Raw genomic sequence first — 20,860 nt, forward strand, 5'->3', positions numbered from 1 at the left:
TGGCAGAGAAGTTGACAGTTGTCAGACGGGATGGACTATTTCAAGGCTGCTTTGAATGCTGTAGGAACTGTGTGAATAAAAAGTCTCATCAATCAGACAGGCTTTGGAGTGCAACATCTCTTTGGCTAAGGAAGTAAATTTTCAGCTGTCTCTACAACAGAGGCAATCTGGTCACATATCACATGATCACATCAACATTTTTGTGTATGATCCTAATGAACTTTAACTAGATTTACATATAAAACATTTCTATAAATCTTATCTTAAAAAAATAAATTCCTCCTTTAGTTGCCCTAACATGCTGCAGGAAGAAAAATGGCACTCAAATGTCAGCATATAAACAGATGCAAACATAAATCTTTGCTATAGATACCACGCCCCATGACCTCACAGGTTCATGTTCTAATTTGTTTTTTGTCCATCACTTCTTCTGATGACTTATTGCATGAATCCAGCCACTCACCCTACCCTCAGCTGCTTCTGTAAGTGACTGGATCAAGCACTTTTACAGGGGAGAAGACAAGAGCCTCAGATGACTTCCTATTGCTTTAGCTAGTCCAGGAAACAGCAACAGCAGCTAGCACAGCAATTTGTATGCTTTGCTTCAATTTAATCATAGAATCATTTAGGTTGGAAAAGACCTTTAAGATCGAGTCCAACCGTTCTGCTCTACACACCTAATGCAGTTCACAGGCACTATGGCACCTCTCAGCAAGAGCTTAAGAACAAAGGAGGTTTAAGTGTTTGCAAGCATGTATTTAGACTTTGCACCTAAGCACCGAAACACTGCTTCCACTGTCATTGTGCAGTAGTTGGAAGTAAAAAAGCATGACAGCCAGAGACACTGCTCATTGGTAATAAAACTACTTCTGTTTGTTAAGCAGGCAAGTGTTCCCATGAAATATTTGCACACAGTGACAGCCTCATGCAGGCCAAAATTTTAGATCAAAACACACAACAGCTCTACATTAAGGCTGAAAAAGATCTCAGGGTAGGATAAGGTATTTTAAGTTATGGAAGCAAAAATAAAAATCTGTGAAAACTGGGGATATGGATATACTTATGCAAGTCGTGACCATCTCACTCCTGCTCTGAAATGCCTCTTTTTATTCAAACATACACTTAAAGAGCCACATAAAATTGGTCAGGAACAAGGAGATATGAGCACAGCAGGCACACAGATGCTAAGGAAGGTAAGGACACCGGCTGGGACATGAATTGAGCTGGAATCCTTCATGCTTAATGGTGATAAACTTGGCATAGCACTTACCTCAAAGACCTTAGAAAAGAGATTTAACTGGGACCAGACAAGAGTTCACTGAAAATTGACTCAGCATAAGGAGTGTGCTGAACAACACAGACACTTCCATCCGTTTTGTAAATCATGGCCAAGGCAACAGAGGTGAAGCTTAGGAAAAGCCCACAGGACTTGTGCATTATGTCTGCATTGATCTTTAGCTTGGATGTAGAAATGATTTGACCAAATTAACTACCGTCTCAGACTTCGTCATGTAGCATGAATGACTGTGGCAATAGCGTAAGGGTGCAGCATGAGTGGAAACGGAGATGCATTCTTCAAAACCAATTAACGTAAACCAGTATTTGGAAGACTGTATACAATTCTCAGGATGCCGCTTTTCAAGTATTTTTGCATCTAGATATTGCAGGCAGTATTCCACAAGCAGCGATGCAGAAGTGATCAAAGAACATTCACTACTCATTGCCTGTTATGATGCTGTTACATTGATTTTAACAACTGGGCACATTCTTCCCTGCACTGAATATGCAGAAAGCAACTTCTATTTCATGAAAGAAAGGCTAGTCTGCTGATTAATCTTCCCTGGTTTTGTTTTTATTAAAGCAGTAAAGGCTCTAATCTCAATAATAAGATATTCCACTGAGTCACCTTAGATGTGTATTACTCCCTAATGACGTGTCATCACTTCTCTTTCAGCTTTTCCCCTTCTTTATTTTTGAACTGCCATTCCAAAGAATGTCATGCCACCATCCGCTCCCCAGACCCACTCGTTATAACTCGGAATAAAATGGCATTTATTCACACCAAAGCCTCGCAGAAATTTTCCCAGCTCCAGACAGGGCACTGTGTTCCAACTTGTTCCATTGCACCCACACACATAAAAATACAAACCCTCAACTCGGCACACATGTGAGTGTGAATTAAATTAACTACATCTATTGTGTAACTGACAGAATAACAACCAAGATCACCTCAGGAAACACCCTAATTCCTGCATCTCCATGACAATGAATACTATATCCTGAGTCACTTTAAAAAAAAATGTAAAAAATAGGAAGAAACCCTTTAACAGCAAGGGGAAAAAAAAAAAGGCATTGTATTTAAGCAACCAGACTGGTAGAAAACAGAATGATTTTCATGCTTATAGCACAGATGCTTTGCAGTCTGTAAGCACAGCCTTCATTTTTAAAATATACTTAGATTTTTAAAAGACCACTTTTCTTCCCCCTTTTGGTTCCTGACTGTATTTCTTTAAAAAGAAGAGAAATTCAACTACATTTAATCAGTTTAATTATGGTAGAAATGGACTACACATGTAAGACTCATCTCATTCTTATTTTCCAAGAGTTTCCCTTTGGGCTACAAGTTCTCATGTTAATTTTCAACAACAAATAATAATCTGTATTGAACTCCTGAACATAATTTTACAAAAAGCACTTAAGTCAGAAAAATTTAGTCACAGCTCAGGTAACTTAGAAAGTTAGGTTATTTTAAGAAAGAGGCAGAATCATTGCCAAAGAAACGCAGCCAGTATTTCGAGGCTTTAGAAAGAGTTTCGTATTTTGTTCTAAATCACACACACAGCAGCCACCAGGTATGACAGTGAGTGACACTAAACTGATTAGAAATTAAATTCAACGACCAGCATCAAAGGAGCTTATAGACTTATGCTTGGTTTTGTCACTTTCTAAGGGCTGGGGCATTTAAACAAGTTAATGCAAAGGTCATTTGAGGTAGCTTGTCCACAAGGTAAAAGCACATATGGTAACTTGTTCATACAGCTACCTTTTTCTAATATACACCTTATAGAAACACTTTCTCAAATATTTACCTCTTTGTATTATAGGCTGTATCTTGTGGTGTTTCTTCAAGCAAGGTTACGTAGCCCAGCGCACATGTGAGGATGAACAAGACTGTTAAGGTATGAGCTCTCCTAAAATTTAGAAGAGAGAAAATTGACATCAGAAAGCAGAAAAAACTTTCATCTTCACCTGTCAGTGAAGCCTCAGTAAGTCTAAATACATAGACAGCAGTCAATAATACTAAAGAATTTTTATGTATTGTACGGCACAGAAAACAGAATTTACAGTGGCACTAAATTTAGTTAATTAGTGCTCTGAGTTAAGGAAAATTTGGACAAACACTTGCCAAGTGAACAACAGCAACTTGAAAAAAATTAGCACCAACTGTGCTAACACTGAGATCTAAAAACCTCCAGATTTCTCTCCTGGTTTGTCAGGTATATACTTGTTGGTGCTACTGCACAGCTCTATTTCAAAGCCTATTAATAAAAACTGCAGCAGACTGAACAGACTCTTAAGACTAAACAGAAGGGAATTCACTCCAGACATGGGAATTACACATTACAAGAAAAACTAGTCATTAAAAAAAACCAAAAACAACAACAAAAAAACCCTGAATGAGACCAGTTGCAATTGCAAGAATTAGGATGCTGCCTCTAGATGCCTTATTTCCAGTAATTCTTACAGTTTCATTCCATCTTAGATCTGAAGAGCAGGTACAGACTGACAGCTAGAGGTTTGTGCCTGCAGAACTCTATGTGGCCACCTCTACACAAGGGGTTTCGGCTGGAACAACCGTGTCAGCAAAGCACCATAGTAAAGCTTGGTGGTTGTTCTACGCTGTTAAAGTGTGCAACCTTGCTGGTGTAATATACTGGTACATGCAGAACATTGCTAGTGTATATGGAGTCACAAGTTCTTGCTTCCCTATCCATGAGAGTCCATTTGCTTATACTGATTTTGGTGAAACAAAAAAGAGCTAAGTACACACAGCCAGACCAGGGAGTTAAGAAGAGAACTTACTGCAGCTAGTTGATATGCACACACATACACCTACTGATGACGACATACATTATATTCTTACATTGCACTGTCTGCATTTTTTTATTTTAAGTTGAAAATTCCTGATGAGAAGCCATTTATTGTTTTCAGTGGAAAACTTATCTGACCTCAGCTTGGAAGCATGTGAAGTCTGGCCATTTAAGATCAAATCAAAGACACAAGTTCTGTTTTAGAGGACTACCCAACATCTCTTAATACAAATTATTATAATAACACAGGTATAAAGCATCAAGCTTAGAGAACAGAAAAAACATGAATTAAAATAACTGTATGTGACAAGTATTTGTACATAGTGGCTCTTTTTACATTTTCTTTTTATATTATGTTTTAATAGAAGCTAGCATTACATTTCCATTTTATGCCAAAAGACCAAAGTTTGTATAAATTCAAGTTGTACAGTGCATGATAAACTGCAGATCACCAAGGATTTCTGAGAAGTCCACTGACTTACCTTTAAACATCAAACCCAGTAACCTACCTAAAATTGCTCTGAAAGTTAAGGTAAGCGTTATTTTGAACTACAATTTCATCCTAATCCAAAACACAGCCACTTCTCACAGCATCCTTTTAATCCCACTGGAAAACACATGCAATACCTCATAAGCAGATGCAATCCTCTTCTGCCACTGCTAAAAAGGTGTTCGGCATTTAACACTATCCTTCCTTGCAGTCCAGAGGACACAGACTAACCAGCTCCAGGGGAAAAAAAAAAAAAAAAAAAGAAAAAAAAAAAAGGAAAAAAAAGGGAAGAACCCACAAGTATTTTCAAAATTTGCAAGGAAACAACACATGAAAAAAATTACGCAAAGGCTTTGCAGCAGCAAGCTTCCTGCCCAACAGATGCATTTTCCCTTTGACTTGCCACCCAGGATGCCAAATAACAGGTGATTCAGACATCACATACTTAACATTCATTTAACAGACACGTGACTCGGCGCCTATTTTGTAACCTACAGTAGTTTAAAAAACCAAATACAGTCCTCTCAAAGGAGGCAGTACAGCAGGGGACTGAATTAAATGCTCTAATTCACTTAAATCAGACCATGGTCTTGTTTGCTGCATTTATAGATGTATATAATTCATACAAAAACAACCCATATTTTGATCATAGAAAAAGGTTATGTTAACTGCAAGGCTATGCATTATATTTTATGCCTTGTTTTATTGCCTACTTTTTTGAAACTAGTATCTAAGAGGCTACTAAAATAAATCTAGAAATGCTGTCTTCCATCTTACCATTTCATCATCTGAACAGCTATATGAAGTTGATTACTTTTTCAATGCATTGAGTGTCATGTAAATTGCCAAAACAACAGTTACTAGCACGGCCTCATTTAGATAAACACATCTAGAAACTCACCGATGGCCTAGTTTCATTTATCCCTGTGGGGAGTTTGTAGCAAAGTGAATGGTCAGTGTTTGAGAGCTACATGCACCCTGCTTTCGGTTTATTTTTGGTGCCACAACCATCAACTTGAATTTCAACGAGCTCCCCTGTTTAATGAGAAACAAGAGGCTATCTATCTCATCATTACCCTTTTAGCTCAGTTTTCATTTCCAGCTGAAGCCAGATTGTCTTGTAGCAAGTTTTCAGGATGGTTAGTCATGTAAACGAATTTTCAGTCTAGCATGAAATCCAGAAGCCAGGATGAAAGACTTTATAGATTGGTTTGTCTTCTGGAAAGAGCAAGTTGGCAGCTCTAACCAGAAAATTGCAAGTAGCAACAAAGTGATGGCAGCTGCTAGAGGTAGCAGAGCACCATGCAAACCTACCTGTCAGAGGAAAAAAAAAACCAAAAAAAAAATGGCAAGCATAGATACACACCATATCTTTCCACAGCTTCAGAGTTAAAAAAATAAAATAGAAATCCACAGTCACATGGAACAAGACAAAATGTGAAACAGTTACAGTAGCCAGAAAAATGAACAGCATACAGAGGAACTTATCTGAGTCATGTCAGTCTGGATGAATTAAACTGCATAAAGAGAGATTATTTTAGTCTCCACATACACTTTAAAATAACACAGCAAGAGGAAGACAAGACAACTAAGAACATCCCCAGCAAGGTAAGCATTACAGGAATTATGCAGAAAGGCTTTTATGTTCTCCTAGCCTGAAGTCTGTGGAGACTGAAAACAGCTAAGCAGACCAGGTATCTTCCCCTTGGAATCATACAGGAGTTCAGGCAACACACCAGAAGCAAGGGGGTACAGACTACAGCCAGTTCCAGGAGGTTTTATGTCAAAAATTCTGAGAAAACAGTGCCTAAAAGTATATGCGTAGAAAAATATGTAAGACCAGGAAGGTCAAAGAGAATTCACAACAAATCCCAAACTACTAAAAAGCTGGAACATTAAGTAGCTCATTTTTCTGTCTTCCTGTACCTTACATCTAGCTCTTTCCCCATTTAAACACTCAGGCATTTAAGTGAAATAATTCAAGTTTTGTTTTTATAAAAATACTTGCCCTGCTAACTTAGTTAAACACCAAGTGAGGGCAACTTAGGCAGTCCAACAGGCAGCATCAGTCACTATACCTCTCCTGCACTGCAGTTTACAAAGAAATGGGGGCTTTTCCAGTGCATGGGATTAAGTTTGATTCTAACTTCTGTTTTTGATCGTAATTCATTCTTCTGTCATGTTTAGAAACTGTAAGTTTTTCAAGGAAATTATTTGGAAAATAAAAGATCTGATAGTAAAGTCTATGAGAAAAAAGAGCTAAGGAAATTTTTAAAGTATCTCTTTTCTGGGGAGATTCGGAGAGATCAGCTCCCTGGAAGGAAAGGAGGGAGTAATACCCCGGCAGAGCGGACAGTGGATGACCTCATTCAATCTCCGGTACAAACTAAAATCAGCTTAAGTGAATGGGACCACACCCTTATTATCCATTGCTTTGCATTAGTGTTCTTGTCTGTCATAAATGATGCAATAACTACATTAAAAACAGTAACAATCATTGAGAACAGCATGCAAAGGATTTATTTATTAATCTTTTTGTCACTTCTCTAAATGAAACAAAATTCCAAAGAAGAGCCAGTACGGTTTGCCTCTTTGCTTTAAAAAGTTGCATTAATAGCCACTGCTAGAGAAAGAATCTGTCAACAAAAACAAGTAGTCCCATCTTAGCCCATCATCAACTTTTTCACAAAGAAATAATTTTTTTTCTTTATTCCAAATAATGGTAAAGTCATAAAAGCATTTCTGAAAGAGATTTTAAAAGATGAACAAATGTCAAAACTCTCTACCCTCCATATACCAACGCATCATCTGACACATGCTGGGAATTCTAAAAAAAATATGACAAATAGACAGTACAACAAATTTACTACTTCAACAGCAGTATAGTGTTTAAGTTATTGTGAAGAATAAGATACAGGAAAATACAATAAAAATTAATAACAATTTAAAACTGACCAATATTTTGACATTCAAAATCAAAATTGTAATTAACAGGGAAACAATCCTGTTTGGATATAGAGAGGTTTTTGAAACCTTCAAGAAAAATTCAACCTTGGTCATAATCTTGATAATACATCCAAAATTAGAGACATGAAACCGAGATGTTCATGTTGCATAGGGCCAAAGCAAGTGGTCAGGCCTCAACATTTCAAAGATAAGAGGTTAACTGCCAGTTTGTGACATGAGATCTCTCTCATCCACCTAGATCACAAAAAAATAATCAGTGGCAGCCAAAGCAAAGTATGTACTTTGTATGTGACACTGCCTGAAAGCTCCAAGCATCTACATCTGTAATGCAACAGAAACATGGCTGTTGGTTTTAAGCTGTAGGCTGCATTTTAAAATCTGTTCAAACTCTCAGAGATAATAAAAATGTACCTATTCTTAGACCAGTAAGAAGTCTTCAGTACATCTATAAAGGTACACAACACTGATTAAATTTCTGTACGTACTTGTGACACTCCAAAATAGTAACGTTGATTTTCCTTGCCATAAATTGGTGCCTCTCATAGAACAATCACTCAGTAAGAGAAGTACAATAACACATACCTTCACAGAGAAACTAGAACAATGGATTAAAAAGCAAAGCTTCAACAAATTAGTCGTTTCCTTTGAAGAAGAAGAGAGGAAAGACAAAGTTTCCATTCATCAGTTCTAGAGAGTTCACAAGTTAATCAAAGTTTGCAAAATGATCTGTTCTAAATATTAAACATTTTTATACGTTTAAACCTATTGAAATCTTTGTTTCGGGTTTTAGTTTAAAACAGTTCCACAGAGACAGCATGACTTTGCATTACAGATAACACACACTTCAAGCAGGTTTTTAAAAAAAAAAAAAAAGGCAATAATCAGGAACGAGAAGAAGGTGCCCTTACGCCAGATTTAACTGCATAAAACCACAGAGCTAATTCTTCAGGCTGATGATTTGTTTTGTAAACTGCTGTAGAATTCAAGTCATATGACAGCGCTCTGATGAGCCAGAGTTCAAATGCCAGCATGGAAGAAGCTGTCTGCAGAGAGCTCCTACTATCCCAGTGTGCACTCACAAACACAAACTCTTTCTGTGCACAGGGTACACCACTACAAGGAAAGTGACCTCCCCAGGGTGAAACTAATCCTGCAGACTCTTGGCATGCGGAGCCTTTGATTTCACCAGATACTGAAAACTCACTTGTATCACTTGTGGTAGCGGGGGGTCTGCCTTTGCACTCCCCCCTGAAAACCACCCCTAGGAACCCCAGGCTGACTCTCACCACGTTTTCCCCCATTCTCCTTAAAACTTCTGCAGCATGTTTACAAAAAAGAAACTGATACAGAGAATTAACACTAGCGTAAAGCCCAGCTGGGGCATTAAACTCTCACAGGGTCTCTGCACAAAGATACTTCTACACTTCTAGTTTACTTGAAGGAACTATGCAATACCTTCCTTTCAGGAAAGGGTAATGACATTCTAATAACGCAATTCTCAGGAGTCAGCTGCCCTCATCCTTTACAAGAGTTAATACGCCCAGCCGACTAACGTGGCTTAGCCAGATTGCACAACTGCGTCCTGGATGTTCTAGCAGCCAGACACTGCCAGGGCATACCTAAACACTAAAAAAGCACAGGCTGGGTGACACATCAGTAGCCTGATGCAAGATTTCTCTGCTCAAGTTAAGCAACATGCTTAAACTTGGTCAATTCTGACCAGATAGAGAATCAGAAGCGCGGATTCAGCAAATACAGAACCTCACCATGGCCCACTTTAAAGCAGCAAGCTTTTATGGTATGGGGAAAAAAAAAAAAATCCAGCAAATGTTAAGTTTCCAACAAGCTTGAGGAACATTGCCTTGGAAGTGCTGCAGCCAATTGGCCCTCATGAGAGGGTACAAAAAAAGCTCCTGCCAATTTGCAGATCATCTCCCTAATCTCTCTTTCAGCTAAATCATCATCTCTTCCTCCAGACAGCCTTTTAGAAAATCTCACCCTACTGTAAAGTTAGTTTTTTAGAGGTAAGAACAACGTGCAAGGAGTGGCCAAGTAGTACTTTGCTTTGAATACCAATCCTGTGTTTCCAAAAACGGCTGGTTTGCACACACGTATCCTCATTTCCAAAGAAATGTCCCTACGCTGGCCATCAGGAAAGATTTCTCACAATACTGGCCAAAACAAGAGAAACATTCAGGCACAGGCATCTACACGCTTACCTTTTCCTTAGCTGCAATTTCTATGCTTTCTGCACCAAACAGGCTGAATTCATTCCTACAAAAGCTGTATTACCCCATGGAGTCTTCTACCTACCATTTCCCTCTTTTTTTTTTTTTCCCTTCTTTTTTTTTTCCTTTTTCTTTTTAAAACTTCCTGAGCTCCACAGATCTCTGCTGCCACACTATGACCTTAGTAACTAACATCACATCCACATGATGGCAATATAGAATTATTTAGTGTGAGAGACAAAAACACATCAATAACCAACAGAGGACATTAGAGCTAATTACATTCAAATTAAAGTAAGGCTTAGTAAAAGCAATTAACCCATAGAGTCACAATGCAATGTGGTAGCAAAGATCTATCTGGCACCTCCCAATGTCTTCAAATCAAGACTGGAAGCCTTCCTGGAAGATACACTTTGGTTAAATACAAGCTATGAAATACATACAGAAATCAGGGGTAACACAGAAATTTTAGGAGAAAAATCATAGACGATATTGAACTAGATGATCCCAAACTGGTAATCCAAGACTGGGCTGGGCTGGCATGAAAACACTCAACACCACACCACCTTCTGCTGCCTTTCACTGGCTGCGAGAAGGGGGAGGAACATTTCTTCTTCTCTTTAAAAAAAGTTGCTGCACACCTCCACATTTATCATTTATTTTATTTAGTGGAGATAAATCAATTTACTATTTCACTGAGCTTTTTTGCTCCCCCACAGAAAGACACACAGCTCCTCTTTTTCCAGCTTCAACTATCTTTAGGCATCTGTCACAGTTACTGCTCACAGGTGACAAAACCCCTGCTTCTATTGGATTCACCTTTTCCCACACAGAACAAAGTCCCACTAGCAAAAACCTGTAAGACACATCAGCACTCACTCCGCCACAGGTTACAGAAACAAAGCCACAGAGATGTTGTAGAAAGCTCTATGTGGGGATATTTAAAAAAAAAAATAAACAAAACCAGTGGTTCCTCCATGCTAGCTCAGTAAAAATATCAGATCTACTGTGCTTCACACCATACAAAAAATAAAAGTCAAAATCTCAGCCACAAAGAGGTCCTTTGTTTGTATTCAGAAAGCTAATTCTGTAAGCAGACAGGCAAGAAACAATCAAAGGTACTGGAAACAACAGTGAACATGTTTGCCTAGAACAGCGGCTTGCCAGGCAGCCCTGATATTTCCAGCTCTCTGCTAGTAGTAATAGATGTTTTGAAATTAGTTCAGGGATAAAAGATACATAGACCGCCAATCTGTTTCATAAAGCTTCTTCCCATTTCCTTTCCTTGACATTTCCCAATGAGAAAAAGAGCTGTCAAGGTACTGACTGAGCAGGTTCCCACAACGTAATTAACATATAGTATTTTCCAATTTCGAGTTAAGACTGAACAAGAATAGAATTATTATATAGCACGTAACTTGTTTTTCAAAGTTTTAGGAAGATGTAAAAAGAGCAGGCAGACAGCTAGAAAGTACCACCTTTCCAAAGGATTGCATTTATAGCAGTAAAATTACCTTTGCAAATTGAACTACTTCTAGAATGATTTCTGACTGCATCTACAAGTCCCAAATTCTTGAATTTTTCCAAACTGAGCACGCCACATGGGTAACCTTATCCCCTAGCTTCTGAACTTCAAAGAGAAAAGGTACTTTCCATACAGGCAAAGACAGAGAGTGCCCACTCTCTTGAAATTTCCATTTTCTGTGACGACCTCCATAACACACAGCACAAGAAGAGTACCACGGGTCACAGGAAGAAAATCATTCCTCTGTATAATCTTTATTCTCGGCCACTGTAAGAACTGAGTCATTACCAAAGGATACGCTGACACAGTCAACGCTGTCATGCACAGGTCAAAAGTAACAGTAGGAAAAACCTTGAAACTTTTACAAGCGTTTAAACTCCTGGCTGCCAGCACAAGCGACATACACTACTAGGGAAAATAAAATAAACAGGTAAGTTCAGGAACAATTCAACACCACACTTGTCCGCACTGCCCTCCTAGAAGGGACTAGCCAACACGGGGGAAAATACTTAAAGAACAGTGGCACATTGGGACTTCCAAAGGAACAATTCACATGGACAAATTAACTGCAGCTACAGCCTTTATTTTAAGATGAAAATCCTGTAGGGGTGCCAGACTGCATGCTGGCCGTACACCCCCACAACAGGAAAAAGGTGCAATGAGGTGAGACTGTAGAATAAAAACAGCAATAGGTGTTTTTAAGGCATCACAAAACACCTGGCAAGAGCCACCTTAACTAGATAGTAAGAAAATGTCAGTTTTACCCATTTTCCATTTATAAGATGGCACTACTCTGCAGACCTCGGCAGGATCCAGTTATTCAGTCGCTCACTCAGCCTACATGCGGCAACGCTAAGGTGCTCTCCAGGAAAGGTCCTCTTGCCCTCAAGATGACAATGTCCCTCGGCTACACTCACGTCTGTCAGGCTTCTGCAGAGAGCACCCTGCGATCCAGCAGCATCTAAGTGTTTCTCTGCAGTTTGCACTGACAGAAATATCACCTAGAATCAGCGGCTTCATCAAGATCAACACCCTCCACTCCGCTGCTGCCCAGATTGGCAGGGTGAGAGCCAAGTGCCCTCCCCCTCCTACTCCTTAATGTCAAACTCGAGCCAAATCATATCACCCTCAGCTCATATTCCAAACAAGGGACTTCAATGTCAGCTTGGTTTCCTTAATCAAAAAGGATGTGCATTTAACACGCACAGAAAAACTATGGATGTACGCACATGTGCGCTGAAGCGGATTTCTGGAACAATCCCAGCAAAGATGGGATTTGGAAGCACTTTTCTAGAAATGCATCCCTTCCTGCGAGGGCTGAATTTAACAAAAACTCATTTGCCCCATTGGCCTAACACAGACAGTCACAATTTTCTGCACTGCTTTTCTGGACTGAACATCCTGCAAAACCGTATGAAATACCTGACCAGCAGAACTTAAGCATAACAACTTTAGCCTTCTAGCAGGATTACAGGAAACAACACGGAGAGAGAAGACCTCTTCCAAGACTGAGGGAAGGGGAAGAAGTAGGTGGAGCTCACCTAAAGAACGCTGATAAAACAACCAGAGTCAAGCATGAAAGCTTGCCCACAGTCGGTGGGCTCCCCGAGTGCCAGCACCCGCCTCCAAAGCGCTCACCTGGCGAGACCAGCCCTCCCGGTTAGCTGTAAGGCACTGCTCGCTAATGACCGGGACTGAGAAAGGAGATGCCGCTGCCAGAAGTCAGTCCCGAATCACTGTTAAATTGCCAGGAAGCAATAATTGATAGTGCCACAGTATCAGGAAGAACATCTGGAGACACAGCCTACGGCTCCTCAGTTTTAGCACCGGCGCCTGTCGCAGTCGCAACGTAAATTGCCGATAACGCGCGTAACTTTTCATTTCTGCTCCCGGACCCCGCAGCCCGAGAACCCATTTCCTCAGCGACTCCGCGGAGCCGCGCTGCCTGCACCGACAAGCCGCGCATCTCGCCACAGGCGACGGAGGAATTAAAGGCCGCTGCCGCCGGCGGAACCCCCGCAAGAGCGAGGGGCAAGCGGGGCGAGCTGAGGGGAACCGGGAACCGCAGCTCGGTGCGGAGGCCTGCTCGCCACAGTGGGACCGCGGGGCCGGGCGGGAAGGGGCCCCGTCCGGGCCTCGGCGTGAGGGGGGGCGGCTCTCACCAGAAGAAGGTGTTGGTACCGTCGTCGTAGACCTCGGACTCGGTGCTGCGGCGCAGGCCGGGGCCGTCCCTCTCGGCGCCGTCCCTCTCGGCGCCGGGCGGCGGCGGCGGGGTCCGCTCTACCGCCGCGGCGGAGGTTCCGCCGTTGGGCTGCGGGGGCTGCTCCTCCAGGGCGGCCTTGCCCAGGGCCCCGCCGTGGCCCCGCCGCTCCCCGCGCCTCATGGCGGCACCGGCCGCGTAACGGCCGCGCACGCGGGGAGGGCGGGCGGGCGGGCAAGAGGGTGAAGAGGGCGAAGAGGGCGGGGCGGGCCACGCCCCCGACGCGACCCCACGTAGGCGCGGAGCCCGGCGCAAGCGCAGAGCGCTCCTAAGGAAAGGGCGGGGCGGGAGCAGGGCGTCTCCCGTTGCCGTGGCGACCGCGCGGTTCCCGCGGCCGTCGCGGGGCGGGCGCGCGCGAGGTGCCGCCCCGCCGCCCGCCTCCTGATTTGAAAGACCCCAAATCAGGACTAAAGTTAACGACGTGTGTTGAGTGTTTTGTCTTAAACAGAGTTTAAATTCTTGTTCTCAAAGTCAGATTCCAGCTATTTCTTGAATAATGAGGTCAGTTTCTAACATGGCATGTTGAACGATGGACATGCGTTTTCAGTGTCATTAGAAAATAATGAATGCTTCCTAAAGTTTATCAGAAATCACATTATCCTAAATTCCTCCCGTTTATCTACCCAAGATTCACCTTCCATCAGTAAAAATATTCAAGTTAGGTTTTGAAATAGAAGTTGTTACATATAGATCCATGTTGGAAATATAAAGATGGTTGTCAAGGAAATAACTTTTGTTCCAGAAGATGGAGCTATTCCATCATTAGCAATAATGTTTTTCAAGTGGTTCATGTGTTCAGATCAAACATTGTAAACTGCTGAGATACTGCATTTAAGAACGCGTCATGGTTCGGTGCATTTTATTCCTAAGTTTGAATGGTGACACAAAATGCAATAAAAGGCCTTACTTTCTGAAAAAATAAAGACGTGCAATTTTATAATAATTAGGACTTCAGGGCAAATATACATTTTCTTTTTCTTTGTAAGAACCGTCAGCAGCTGGACTAGAATCAGGTTGGCGTCAAGTAGTTACCTGCAGGTCGCTGTGCAGGAAGGCATACGATTCCCTCTTCTACACAGAGCTTCCAAGTTAATGACACACATTGGGAACCTGCCCTCACTTTCCACCTTAAGATGGTGTGAAGGGACAGCCTGGCTGTTCTGGCCATCCCTGTGAGCTCTGGCACGACTCCCTTGGGAAATGCAGCGTGGGGACTATACTGCTCTGTCCGCAGGGAGCCCCGCAGACGGTGCTGGCAATGCAGCCCCGAGCCCCGCCGCCATCGCGTTCCTCCCCCTCGATGGCCGGAGTCCCGCGGCCTGTCCAGCTCCCTCACGGAGGAGACGCGGCCTCCTCCCTCAGAGGTCTCTGCCCCCCCCACGACAGAGTCGTGTCTTCCCCCGGCCTCTCCACAGCCGCCACGAAGGAACATCTCCTGGGGCTGCGAGAGGTGAAAACCGAGGCCGAAGGGCAGGTCCCAGCCTGGAGGAAGAGGACCCACGGCATCGCTGCTCCCCACAGGGCTGCGGCGTTGCCCCCTCGGTAGTGCCCGCTGCCCGGGACCCAGGACATGGCGCTGAGGAGGGAGATGCATTGACGCGCTTCAAGACCGGTTCTGCTCGATATCCTCACAGCCCAAGGTCCAGCAGTCCCCGAGCCGGAGGTTCGAGTAGCGTTTTGATAGCATAAAACAACGCTGCAGGATGGGAGAAGGGAAGCGTGGCTAATTGAAAGCGCACCAGGAATTTGGGTGTGTTGACCCTGACATTTAAGGCGACTGTTTCACCGCGGCCCAGGAGGAAGCGTCCCCAACGCTGTCGAGAGCTCCCACGTGATCTTTGGTGAATGTGCCTTGAGCCTGTGAAACCTGCAGGTACCTTTGTTGGATGTGGCAGGCATCAGGAAAAAAAAAAGCAGACGAGAATGCTGTTTTCTCTTTCCAAGAAAATAGGAAGGAGGGGGGGAAAAATGAATAAAGAAAAGAGTCCTTTCAGCTCTGACAGGACAGTGTTATGCTATGAGTACATAAACTTGGCATTTGCAAACTGTAGCAGTATTGTAAAAATATTTAATGCTAAAATTCTGTATCTTTTGGCAAAAGTAACCAAAGAATGCTAATTAAAGAAAATGGCTTAATTCTATACACGGTCACTGGAATTACTCAGGGGCAAGCGCTCTTTGCCAGAGTGTTGTGCATCTTTCAAGTACCCCAGATTGTGCTTCCCGGTTAGTCCCATCCCTGATGCCGTGGCTGTCCCAACTCCCGCTTCCTTGTGCGATGAAACATTAACCGCCTGACCACTTTCGCGTTTGCAAAAATGTGAGAGTGTTTTGCTGGCAGAGGTTTTTGTTTCCCCGCTGAGGGGTCTGGCCAGGGCTCTCTTCTTCAGGTGCACACTGGAGCGTACCTGGAGAGACAAGTGCAAAGGGAGGGTGTTGTGTGCTCCTGTGCCCTCAAGCCTGCTGTATTCTTAGAATTCCTCAAACCCCCCTCGCGGGATCTCTTACCTGCAGCAGGGCTTTCCCAATTATTCTTTGAAATCAACACCAGGTCAGGCTCTTCAGCCACAACAAATCCAAACACAACACAGTGCTGCCGGCCTGCAGGCAGGGAGACCTTTCTTTCTGGCAAGACGCCGGAGCCATCCTGACAAGGCAGAAAGCACCAGAGGATGCTATAGGGAGAAAAGAGAAAGCCCTGCAGGAGCAGAGAAACGAAAACCGAGGAAGACATGATTTACGTCGCTGCAAATAAACGAGCTGGCCGCATGATGGCAGCAACCAGCTGGGCTGGGAACAGGGAGTGTGCGGTTTAGTGGCCGCCCGGGCTCTGGCAGCAGAAGTTACCCTAAACCACCAGTTCCCAACTATTAGAGCCATTTGTGTTTGAAAGCAGCTTTGCTGTGTTGGCAAAGCCACGCTTCTTCTTGTTTTCTCTCTCAGTTAGTAACGACAGCTTAAGTTGTGTAGTCGCCACATCTGAGCGAGAAGGATTAAACCAAAGATTCCCTGAGAAGGTGGAATACTCCTGCCCTTTGAGAAAAAAAAACCCCACAGTTCTGCAGATACATAAGGACACTTCTGGCTGCTGCACAACCCCCTATCAACCTGAAACACTCTCTCCTGGCCACCCCACTATGTTTTATGAGACCTGGAGACACTTAGCTTGTTCCAGGAGATGCCACCTCCCACTGTAAAAGCAAAGGCTGAGGTCGCACAGCTTTCTGTCATAGTGGGGAGCATCCACCACACCTCATGAAGGAAATGTGAATAAACTCTTTTGGGTGTCCCTTTCCCCCCACCTTATAGCCATGACATGTGCAAAACATCAAAGAAAAAACACACGATACTCACGGGGCAGCTGATGATTCGGCTTTCTGCAGTCATGGCAAGCACCAAGTCAGGTCCAGGTCTCCTGGTCACTCATGGCCTCTCATCTGCCTGTGTCTATTGATGTGGGCCCATCACTGTTGCTTTGGGCCTTCAGGACAGCTAGGAATTCTCCAACGGAGGGAAACACTGATACCTTGCGAATGACTTGTCGAGGGGAGTCCAGTGGAGCTTCTTCAGCAGGCTGAATGGTGTCAGTACATGAAAGCAGTCCCTGAGGTCTCAGAACCTCTTGCACTAGCAGGTGGCAGCACAAAAAGCCTTTCCTCATGCTTGGAAAGGAGATTTACCCTCCTAAGCACCCAGTACTTTTTAATTACAAGCAGGGCTTCACCCCAAACAACATCCTCTGCTGTAATGTATCAACTGTAGCTCCAGGGATACCAATGGATCTAAACAGACTAGGGTTTAGGTGAAAATGCCCCTGTTTTACAAAAGAACGCAGGCAATTGTACTGCCACTCAACTCTACAGCAAAATGGCCTTTGGCGTCATAGGATCCGGCTTTTCAGAGACACTTGCTGGCCTGGCAGAGCCAGAAGTAGTGCACAAGAGGCCAAGAATGTACAGCCAGAGCAGACTTTGCAGCAGAGGCCATACACTGCAGTTGGAAAGTGCAGTCTGGACTTTAGGAGAAGCTTTTTCCTGAGGAGGGTTGCGCAGGGCTGCAACGGGTCACCCAACGAAGGGGGGAGGAATCTCTGTCAATGGAGGCTTTCAAGACTCAGCTCGACAGAGCCCTGATGAGCTAATGCTGGCAATTCCCCCACTTTGAGCAGGAGGTTGGACTAGAGACCTCCAGGGGCCCCTTCCAACAGCACTTCTGTGTTTCCATGACTTCCAGTGTGAAGCCAAGCCTCCCAGTACTTTTACGCAGAGCAGCATCACATCGCACAGCCAGAGAAAGGCTACACCACTCCGCTATCACCTCCAGAGGCAGCTGTGGGCTAGCCTCTCTGCAGCACACTGGCTGTTCCTCTGCCTGCCTTAGTCTCAAATTTCAAAACAACTTTTGGCCAAGAAAGTGGAAATTTTCCCAGCCAGAACCATTCTTGCTGAACTATCCCCAAAGCACAGTTGGCGGTGCTGGATGACAGCAGCTTGAGTGTTCAGAGCCAACATATTCTTCTTGCCAGGCTCTCGGTTTCTGGCCAGCTTGCTCATTAGCGCTGTTTTCTAACAGGATTTTTACTGGCTGCTGAGAAACACAGACATTACAATCAATCCTAAAGCCTAACAGGTTCAACAAGTATTAATCAGGCTTCATACGCTGCTTCAGCATCACTGGCTTCTGTTTGAAGCTTGTCTTCCCTCTCCTTTTCCAATAGCAGATAGGATTCAAGCTTTACATTAATTTTTTCCAGCCAGTTTCATTTAGCAGTTTTTCCCAGGCACTTCTATCTGGTTTTGACGGATGCCTTCAAAATGAAGACAGAGAATAGAAGTCCTGAATTCTTTTCTTTTTTTATTTTCCCCACCCATTTTGTGCCACTCATTACACAAACTAAATTGAAATTTCTTGTAGTAGCTAAGATATCTCTAGTGCTGGGCTCTTATATGAAGCTGAGCAGCCAGCTACTGTGTTTCTTGGAGCAACCACATACCTGGGCAGGATGAAGAACCTCTGCTTCAAATCAGTTCATGAGTGACATAAAGGTAAGGTGGTTCAGGGAAACACAGCCCCGCTTTAACCAGAAAGTTGCAGTTCAGTGCTGAAAAACATCTAAACAACCTCTTCTGAAGGATCTTTCTTCTTTCCTGTCCTTCTAGCCAGATACACAGGAAGGCAGTACCCTTTAAACTCCTCTCCTGGGGAAAAAAAAAAAGAAATCCAAGACCCTAGGAACTGAAAAGAGCAAATAAATATTTTAGCACCATCCTAAATTAGGGATGCTTGCATGCAGTATAGCCTTTGTGCACTCAGAAGAAGAGCTCCCTGTCAGAAAGCATCATTGTCAGGTGAGGTGCAGACAGGCATCCTCTATCTAGCTGGAGTGGTTTCATCCATGAAAGCCTTCAGTGGTTTGTTACCACTTCTCAGGCGGAAACTACCATTTCCGCATCCAGCCAGGATTAACAGGTCAAGGGAGTGCTCCTAGAGACCTTCGATGCCAACTCGCTCAGTCGAGTCAAACCACTGCCCAAAGTGGTTGGAGTCTATTGGGCTGATGTGACGGCACAGTGGATTAGCACGGGAACACCTGACTGGCCCCAGCAGCAATAAACAGTGGAGGGTGATAACATCTTAAATAATTCTGGCTGCTTACAAAGGGTTTGTGCGGTTGCAATACCTCGGCACATGTACAACATGTCTGTCGTGGTTTAACCCCAGCCAGCAACTAAGCACCAGGCACCCGCTCACTCACTTCCCCTGCACCCAGTGGGATGGGGGAGAGAATCGGAAACAAACTAAAACTCGTGGGCTGAGATAAAGACAGTTTAATGGACAGAAAGGAAGAAAATAATAATAGTTAGAATAATAGTAATAAAATGACAATAATAATAAAAGGATTGGAATATACAAACCAAGTGCTGCACAATGCAATTGCTCACCACTCGCTGACCGATGCCCAGTTAGTTCCCGAGCAGCAATCCCCCCTGCAGGCCAACTCCCCCCAGTTTATATACTGGGCATGACGTCACAGGGTATGGAATATCCCTTGGGCCAGTTGGGGTCAGCTGCCCCGGCTGTGTCCCCTCCCAACTTCTTGTGCCCCTCCAGCCTTCTTGCTGGCTGGGCATGAGAAGCTGAAAAATCCTTGACTTGGTATAAACACTACTTAGCAACAACTGAAAACATCAGTGTGTTAGCCACATTCTTCTCATAGTGAATCCAAAAGATAACACTATACCAGCTACTAGAAAGAAAATTAATTCTCCCAGCCAAAACCAGGACAATGTCTTAAGCAGATTTTTCACCAATGGACTGGAAGGTACATCATCTCCCTCCCTGACTTTAGTTGTTCATGCTGCCATCCTCAGCATCAGTCCTCCAAGAGCAATAAATGCTGAGACGGTGCATTGCAGGAGGGTTGCCTGGGAAGGAAATCACTGAAAGAGGAACATCATCAATTTGGTCACCTGTCCTGCTGCAAAAAGAGCTAAATCTTGCCTAGGCAAAGCCAAATTCCTCCTAAACAGAAGCAGCAGCGCACCGTCTCCTCTGAGTACCACGAGAGATGCTGTGCGGGTCGGATACCTTGGACAAAGCCAATCTGCAGGCACAGACTCACCTTCCCCACTGGCTAGTAAAGCCCGTGAGTTTTCGGGACTGCTGCTGGATGCCTGCATTCAGTTAGCTGTCCTATCTGGAGAGCAAAGTCCTCCCAGTCCTACTCAGCAAAGTTTGCAGGAGGAAGAAAGAGATGTGCAGGCGGAGTGACATGGCTGTCCCACCTACACGTAACCCCGTTTCCGTTTAACCCAGCAGTGCTCACGTTGCAAAGGTCTTCGGTCTTCTGTCAGGACATGTGGAAAGCACTATTGATCCTATCTTACAAGGCTTCACTCTCTCTCCAGGTAAACACACACACATTCTCCCACACCCATGGAGAGCTGCTGGTGATAAAGACAGTTTTCCCCTCCTGCCCAGGCCTGCAGGTTGCCTCTGGGAGACTAAAGGTCTGCCCGCTCCTTCCCCTGCTCTGCTTTTCATTTCACACACAGCAGGAAATTTGGAAGACAAGTTGGGGGGGGTTTCCCTCTTCTTTTTTTTTTTCTTTCCTATTTTTTAAAATTCGCAGGTCTGATTCCGAGTCTGTTCAAGGCACTTGGCAAAGCCACAGAGTGATGTTGGCTTGACTGGGAACAACACTCTGGAAATGCTGGCTGCATTTCCTGCCAGGACGCAGCCAGATCACTCCCCAGGACGTACTTTATTTAAGAGCAACACACAGCAATGCTGTTAGAG

At 43.8% G+C, this 20,860-nt stretch overlaps 1 protein-coding gene and 1 long non-coding RNA gene across 5 annotated transcripts in view; both read right to left on the reverse strand.

The window, feature by feature from the left end:
• Positions 1 to 14,113, reverse strand: part of PTDSS2 (phosphatidylserine synthase 2) — a 43,518-nt gene extending 29,405 nt beyond the window's left edge. Inside the window, exons 1-2 of one of the 4 annotated variants that reach the window (XM_030038838.1) lie at positions 13,464 to 14,113; positions 3,090 to 3,191 (exon numbers count right to left, since the gene is read on the reverse strand). In XM_030038838.1, the coding sequence (XP_029894698.1) occupies positions 3,090 to 3,191; positions 13,464 to 13,684 (323 nt within the window). In that variant the 5' untranslated portion in view covers positions 13,685 to 14,113. Of the gene's footprint in view, positions 1 to 3,089; positions 3,192 to 3,745; positions 3,769 to 4,718; positions 4,739 to 12,065; positions 12,317 to 13,463 lie in introns of those variants that run through there. The other 3 variants (XM_030038839.2, XM_030038841.1, XM_030038840.1) reach the window with 3 other exon arrangements.
• Positions 14,114 to 14,558: 445 nt separating this feature from the next.
• LOC115351729 lies at positions 14,559 to 17,195 on the reverse strand. The gene is made up of 3 exons (XR_003926884.2): positions 16,916 to 17,195; positions 16,070 to 16,259; positions 14,559 to 15,969 (listed from the first exon to the last, which is right to left on the reverse strand). It is a non-coding gene; the product is annotated as an uncharacterized LOC115351729 (long non-coding RNA).
• Between the last annotated feature and the right edge of the window lie 3,665 nt (positions 17,196 to 20,860).

Source organism: Aquila chrysaetos, chromosome 16 (assembly GCF_900496995.4).
Source record: "Aquila chrysaetos chrysaetos chromosome 16, bAquChr1.4, whole genome shotgun sequence".
In the NCBI taxonomy this organism is placed as follows: domain Eukaryota; kingdom Metazoa; phylum Chordata; class Aves; order Accipitriformes; family Accipitridae; genus Aquila; species Aquila chrysaetos.